This window comes from Cornus florida, unplaced genomic scaffold (genome assembly GCF_030987335.1).
Source record: "Cornus florida cultivar Cherokee Brave unplaced genomic scaffold, ASM3098733v1 CherokeeBrave_3.0.0_Hap2_Chr01, whole genome shotgun sequence".
NCBI classification, from domain to species: domain Eukaryota; kingdom Viridiplantae; phylum Streptophyta; class Magnoliopsida; order Cornales; family Cornaceae; genus Cornus; species Cornus florida.
In genome coordinates, this window is record NW_026775571.1 from 89,178,257 (window position 1) to 89,185,414 (window position 7,158).

The 7,158-nt window shown below is 34.6% G+C and overlaps 1 protein-coding gene across 1 annotated transcript; it reads right to left on the bottom strand.

The window, feature by feature from the left end:
• Positions 1-3,948: 3,948 nt before the first annotated feature.
• LOC132305450 (L-type lectin-domain containing receptor kinase VII.1) lies at positions 3,949-6,459 on the bottom strand. Its single transcript, XM_059803093.1, has one exon. The coding sequence runs from the start codon at positions 6,342-6,344 to the stop codon at positions 4,269-4,271; it is 2,076 nt and encodes a 691-aa protein (XP_059659076.1). The 5' UTR covers positions 6,345-6,459; the 3' UTR covers positions 3,949-4,268.
• Positions 6,460-7,158: the final 699 nt, after the last annotated feature.

The following is a 7,158-nucleotide window of genomic DNA, read 5'->3' on the forward strand; positions in this document are numbered from 1 at the left end:
AATAATCAATTAATAATCATAGAAAGTTAAATAAATTAATGTCATGTTGGAAATAAATTAAAGAAATGTTTTTTTTTTTGGCAAGGCAAAAAAAGTTACATGCTAGATTTTAGTAGGTGTAGATACTTGATTTTACGGGATATTCTTATTCAACAAGGCTGTTGGACATCAACTAAATTAAAGAGTCTTGTAAGTCATTCTCAAATTTTTAATTTTTTTTTGAACAATTCTATATGGGTATTTCTTTCTTCAAGCGTTCTTCTAGGGGCACAGAAAGATTTAATTGTCAAGGAAAAATTATATATATTAATAAATTCATTATTTTATCATATACCCCTGAAATTTAAATTAATATATAGTAATAATGAATACATATTAATAAATTTATTATTTTGTCATCAAAAAGGCAAGTAAATGTGATGACAGCATATTGAAGCTGAGTCAAAAAAGCAAGTTGATGTAATTCTCTTTATTTAATGTTTTGATGTTCTTAACTCAATTTATAATTGTAGATTGTGAACTTTAATTCGTACCATCTTATGATTTCATATATAAGGACGTTTAGAATTGAATTGAATTAGATTGAGACATTGAAAATTGCAAATTATAAGGAAAGAAATTAAGGGACTGAAACATATATATTTTTTATTTTTGGAATAATGAAAACTTTTGTTGAATCCCCACCTTTGGATGTAAGGCTTTGCCGAATTATATTAAATCTTTGTATTTTTTGTGGGTATGGTGTGATTAATTTCATGTCTTATTTGTTAATTTATTTTTAAGTTTGTTGCCTTTTTATTATATTATCTTTTGTTTTTTTGTTTTTCTAGTTGTTGAAGATAAAATGAGAGAATCAACTCAGAAGGTTTGCACTTTGCTATGTGCACAAAACCAACAACTGCACTAGTAACGAAATATATGATGGTTATGGCCTAGAGTGGAATGATGCAAAAGTATCTCCAAACCAAATCGATGTAAAAGTTTCGGGAAAAGAAAAAAAACAAAAACGGATGTAAAAGTTGGGAAAAGATTTTGGGGCGTTTGGCAATCCCTTCTGCTTATTTTTTTTATTTTACTAATGTACTGTAACAAAACATTAACGCGAAGCATGTTGGTAGTGTTTGATATCATATAAATAGTGTTGAAGCACTTCTGAAAAAGAAGTCAAAACCGGAAGTGAAAAATTGATTCCGCATAATAGCAAAAACACAGTTTAAAAACAATAAAAAAAACTCTCTAAAATGACATTTTTAAGTAGTCATTTAATTTTTGGAACTTGCAACAATTTTTTATTAAACATGCTTTCATGATTTTGCTTCAAAAAATCTTGCAACAAATATATGTTACCAAACAAGTTTCGAAATAGTATTAAACACACTCTAAAATAGAAACATTACTTCTGTTTCGGGTCGAACCAAAAGCACAAAATAATTGTGATTTTTTTTTTTTTTTTTTTACTTGCAAGAAAACAGAACAACACAACACACTACATAGAAAACAGAGAGCAGTCCAAAGCTGCCAACCGAAACAAAAACACCGAAAGCTCTTGCAAAACTTGATCCTCAAGTAGAAGAGAGTTGAAAGCTTAGCGACTTCATGAGCCAAATAATTGTGGTTGCCGAACCCTTTATTAAGTACTTTTGGAGGAAGGCTATGGCATTGGATGCTGAGAAGTTCCATTGAAAGACACTCGCCATAATTCGAGCAGACTGGCATAATTGTTTGCTATGTTAATAAATCTTTTGGGCTGAGCCCTTGTGGACTCCACTTGTTAAGATCAAGCTTGTTCAATTAGGAAACGAAGTTTGAAAGTGTATTTTGAAATTGATTGCTTAACGGACCACGTTGAACAAGATAAAGTTCAACTTGACTATGCTCAAGAACAGAGCTAGCGTAACTGTTGAATATTTATATTTCATAGTAACAAAGTCCTTCAAGAAGCATATATATAAAATGCAATGAAAATAGGACTAGCACATGAAATTTTTTTGTATATAGATAGAAAAGAGTTCTTTCAAAATTGTGGGGGGAGATTATAAGGAATTGGAGGATTCTAGAATGTTGAAGAGATTTTAGATATTTGTAAAGAGCAAAGAATATTATAGAATAATAAAGTATTTTTGCGGTGTTAGTAAATATTTAGATCATTTATATAGAGAGTCCCAGCGAGTATGTAGAATGCTTATAAATACGACTTGAGAGTTTCATTTGCATGCAACATGTTGGGTGGGGAGAGTTTTGTACAAGCAATCTCTGATTAAGATATTGTTGGGATTCATATTAATTTTGTTGGTGGAACCAAAATTAATACAGTAATTTTGGCAGGCAAAAGTAGCTAAGGCTTAAGTAGCAATTTTCGAAGAGGGATATTTATTTTGGGACTGATTGACTAATAATTTGAATGTAAACCGGTCATTAATAAAATATTTTAAAATTTAAAATCACTTGCCGATCACTTAAGTTTTTTACTTAATTTTTTTTTAATTCTTGCGTAATATTATAATTGGTACTCTAAGTTGTTACGGTAATATATACGCATATTTTTTTAAATAGTTGAACGAAATTATTAAACATAGATTTGAAGTTGTCAAAAAAACTTACATTAAAAGAAGTCGTGGCAATGGCGTACAGCCTCCACCGTGTCATAAAATTTTTTTCGAGTAATATAATGGACAAAGTGAGAAAAGCATCTGGTTAAATTTTGAGCAAATATACCTTTAAAGTTATATGTTTTTTTTTTGTTTTGTATATAAGTACGTTAAGTTTTTTAGGAACACTGTTTTGTTCCATTCAAATAATGCCTTTAAAAAAAATTTTGAAAAACACTTTAGTCATTTCACATTTAATTATTTTTAATCTATTTTTTTCTTTAGTTATAGAGGAGCACTTTAATCTTTCAATTTGTTCAAAAATTGAATGTTAAGAATTTTTCAAAACAGACACGGGTTATACACTCTATGTGCGCGATATTTTTGGCTCCTGACTCTAATATAATTGATAAAGAGTATTATTTAAAAAATTCGCCTCAAATTATAGAGTCGGCCATGCATTCATGTCCATTGTCACTCACCGCTCGCAGACAAGTCGTGACTCGTGACACCTTTCCGGAGAGAGTCACCCAGCTTTCTAGCTCAAACCCGTTCAATAAAAAGATGAGAGGTCCCGGTGGATCTAGAAACTTAAGCCTATTAGAGTGGGCTGAACTATAAAAGCCCATTCATAAAAGTCAAGAAGCCCACTTGTTAAATGAGCCCATTAATGAAGTTTAAGACCCATTATGTGTCTAGTGCACAGTGTTGTGTTATTTATCAATAGTAGAAAGTAAAACATGTTTGGCACGTCTACAACACAAAGACATCCACAAGTAGTTTAAAATAAACCAACTTCAGATTATGCCAGCCCTGTCATCCAAACAACAAACATGCAGTGTTGGTGGAGAATCCTCAAGCTTGCACAAACTCACAAGCAAAGTTGTCTTGCTTCCAATATGGAATAAAAATGATGATGGTCCACCAAACTCCACCAAACCACCATCATTTTTTAGCATCATTAGTACCAAATCAATTAGTACTAGAATTTATTCCAAAGCAAGAATTAGGACAAGGACAAATGGAATTTCTATGATTAAGAAGTTGTAAGTACAGGGCACCACCATCCCAAATCTCTCTCTCTCTCTCTCTCTCTCTGAGTCTCTCCTATATATATATATATATAAATGTTTATATATGTATGTTTCGGCCTCTCCGGACCTTCAGACCTTTCAATGGCAGAGCCTATGAGCTAATAACGCCTTATATGTTTATGTCTGTGTGTGTGATGTGTGTTTTTTGGATAGCAATACGAAGTTTCCTGCCCACCCCACCAAGCATAGTGATGTAAGTAGTTTCTAGGAATGAACATAAACAGGAAGACAAGCCACATATTTTGAATGAAAATGAAAGTACAGAATTGGAATCACAATCTAAAGTTCATTTTGCTATTATTACACATCAATTTAATTTATGTACATTGTACACCACCATTTCTAAGTCTAATTCTCTTTCTGTAGAGTAAAAATTAATAAAATCTCTTCTCCAACAACTAATTTAACAAACATGAATTGAACATAAGCAGAATTGTACAAAACCAAAAGCCAAACCTGTCCAATCCTATTCTATGAAAAATGCTCTATGGACCCCACTTGTCCCAACATCACCACTTCCATTCTAACACAACAAAATTGGCACAAACCAACAGGAACCATGAATTCTATAGTAATTACTGTACATTCACCTTCCTTCCACAATAGCATCAGACCAAGAGAGTGACATTGAGGAAGAGATGCCTTGTCTCATCTGTTCAAATGTAGGGTGTGAACCATGGCTTGAACTTTGAGAATAATTGAGCCACATTTCCTTAGATTTCATCTTTCCAAGCAAGTACTTATCCATGTCCTCGCCTTCCGAGTCATAATTCTCATTATTCCCTTCCAAAACCTTCATCACTTGTCGCATTGTTGGCCTAGCATGCGAGTCAGGATGAGTGCACAAGATCCCCAAATGGAGAATCCTTTCGATTTCTTCTTCATCAAACCCTCCTTTAGCTTTCAATCGCTCATCAAGGGCGCTGACTAGCTCGCCTCGCCCCATTAACTCCCATACCCTATCTACCAAAGGTGGTTTCCCTTCCTCTATTGGTCTCCTACCACACATTACCTCCAAAACCAAAACCCCAAATCCGAACACATCTGTTTGAGCTGATGCACGCCCACTCCTAAACACTTCCGGAGCCAAGTACCCCACGGTTCCAACCACCTTTGTGGTGGTAGCCACTTCCCCATGTCCATGAATCCGGGCTAGCCCAAAGTCCCCTAACCTTCCATTCATTTCTTTATCAAGCAACACATTGCTGGCCTTAATGTCCCTATGCAACACTTTAGCCTCCCAACCCTCATGTAAGTACAAAAGCCCTGAAGCTACATCTTTCAAAACTCTTATTCTGTCCTCACAACCCAACAACTTGTTCTCTTCACACTCAAACACCCTCTTGTCCAAACTCCCATTTTCCATATAATCATACACCAAAATCAAGCTGCCTCTCTCTTTCTTGCACCAACCTCTCAATCCCACCAAATTCCTGTGCTTGAGCCTCCCAAGGCTCGAAACCTCAGCCAAGAACTCCCTCATTCCCTCATTGTTGTCATGAGAAATCCGTTTAACCGCAACCTCTCCTCCTCCCGCCAACACACCTTTATACACCTTCCCATTCCCTCCAACTCCAATCACATTTCTATCCGAAAACCCCTTTGTTGCAGACTCAATCTCTTGATAAGTGATTCTATGTGGCCAATACTCCAACTCCCATTCCTCCATTTCCGCCCTCTCCCTCGCTCTCCTCCTCCTCCTCTTGATCAAAGACAGGGAAACCATAGAACACATAACAACAACAAAGAAAAGCCCCACTGTCACACCTGCAATGAACCCTTTTGACCGAAAAATCGAGCTCTTAGGAAGCTCAAAAGATGGCAATCCCTTAGTATTCAATCCTTCACTCAACGAAAAATTCGAATTGCTAAAACTCCAACCCAAAATCCTATGACTCTCAACTAATCTTCCTGTGGCTGCAGTGAACCCCACATACATTTCATCCTCAAAAACATCAGATAGATTAAGTGACATATTCAAAAGAGGCCTTTTAGGCCTCTTCGTACCCAAAACAACCATAGTAACATTAATACTAAAATCAGAATAATCAATCCAAACTTGATAGTTTTTACCATTATTGAGCTTCAATTTCTTGAAATTCTTCTCATCTTGACCACCATCATCACCATCAGGCCAATACCCTGCCTCATGAGCAATCTCTGATCTGAGTGAATTTATATTGATGCCCACATGATTTTCACTAATGTCATCGAACTCTTCATTCTTGAAAACATCAAATTCAACCCCAAATATATGATTATTGGGATCCCCATTATTGGTGAAGTTGAGGAAGCCCAAGTTCTGAGACGAGCTCGAGCCTTCGGTGCCAGTGAAGGGTACGAAGAGGAAGACAATTCCATGGCCTGCGAGGACCTTTTTGGAAGGAGCCATGGAGAAGATGAAGGAGGTTGAGAATGGAAGGACCAGTGAGGAGTTCGGGCCTTTTGTGAGGATTTTTGATGGGTACAGAGCTCGGCCGATTGAGAAGCTTGATTCATTGGTGAGAGTGAGGATTCGAGAATCAACTGTGGCGTTGCCATATAAGGATATATCAGAGGAATTGAAGCCATTGAAGAGGAAATCTGTGGAGAAGATGGGTTGGAAGCAGAGGATGAGTCGGAGAAGATAGAGGAACAGATGGGTTTTTGGGTGTTTGTTCATTGTGGTAGAGATGGAGCAGAGCTGCCTCTCATGGAGGATAGAGAGAGAGAGAGAGAGAGGGAGTGTTGATAAGACTTGAGAGTTGAGAGTTGATGCCGTGATAGATTTTCTCAGGTGTAAGAAGAGTTTGAAAACATTGTTTTAGTCAACATTTTAGGATTTTTGTGGTGTTACGGTTTTACCCTTTGAAAATCAATAGTACGTGAAAAGTTAGTCGGCTCAAATATAACTTAATTATAAATGAAGTTGAGTCAATATTTGTACTCTCATAAATTTTTTTTTTTTAAATTGATATTTTGTGTTTTCTTCTTTTGACAAAATTCTTTCCCATTCACTTTCAAATGAATAGCATATATTAAAAAAATTACAGGCGTTAATGTTCTTTGTTTTGTTAAAAGATTACAAAACTTAATCGATAACAACGGTGAGACGTATACAATTGTGGGACAATTATATAATTATTGTAAATAATGTATACATAATATTATATATATATATATATATATATATGATATTAAAAAAAAACAAACAAGTTAAAGTAGCTGCACCAACTAAATAGATGATATCTGTTAACTCTGTGTGAATATATTTAATGAAAACAATTATAAATTCTAATTTTAAAAATTAATTATATTATTCTTCTTCTAAAAAATGTCAATGCCATTATATTATTCCCTTCTTTAACTTTATCCTTGATGCCAAAATAAATAAATAAAATTTGGATAAAAAACTGTAAATGAAATGATATCGGTTGTACTAGTATTTTTAGTGAAAACAATTATAAACTAAACTTAAAAATTAATTAATTATATTA

Excerpts from the sequence above, each read along its gene's own strand:
- LOC132305450 (XM_059803093.1), bottom strand. The coding sequence starts at position 6,344 with ATGAACAAACACCCAAAAACCCATCTGTTCCTCTATCTTCTCCGACTC.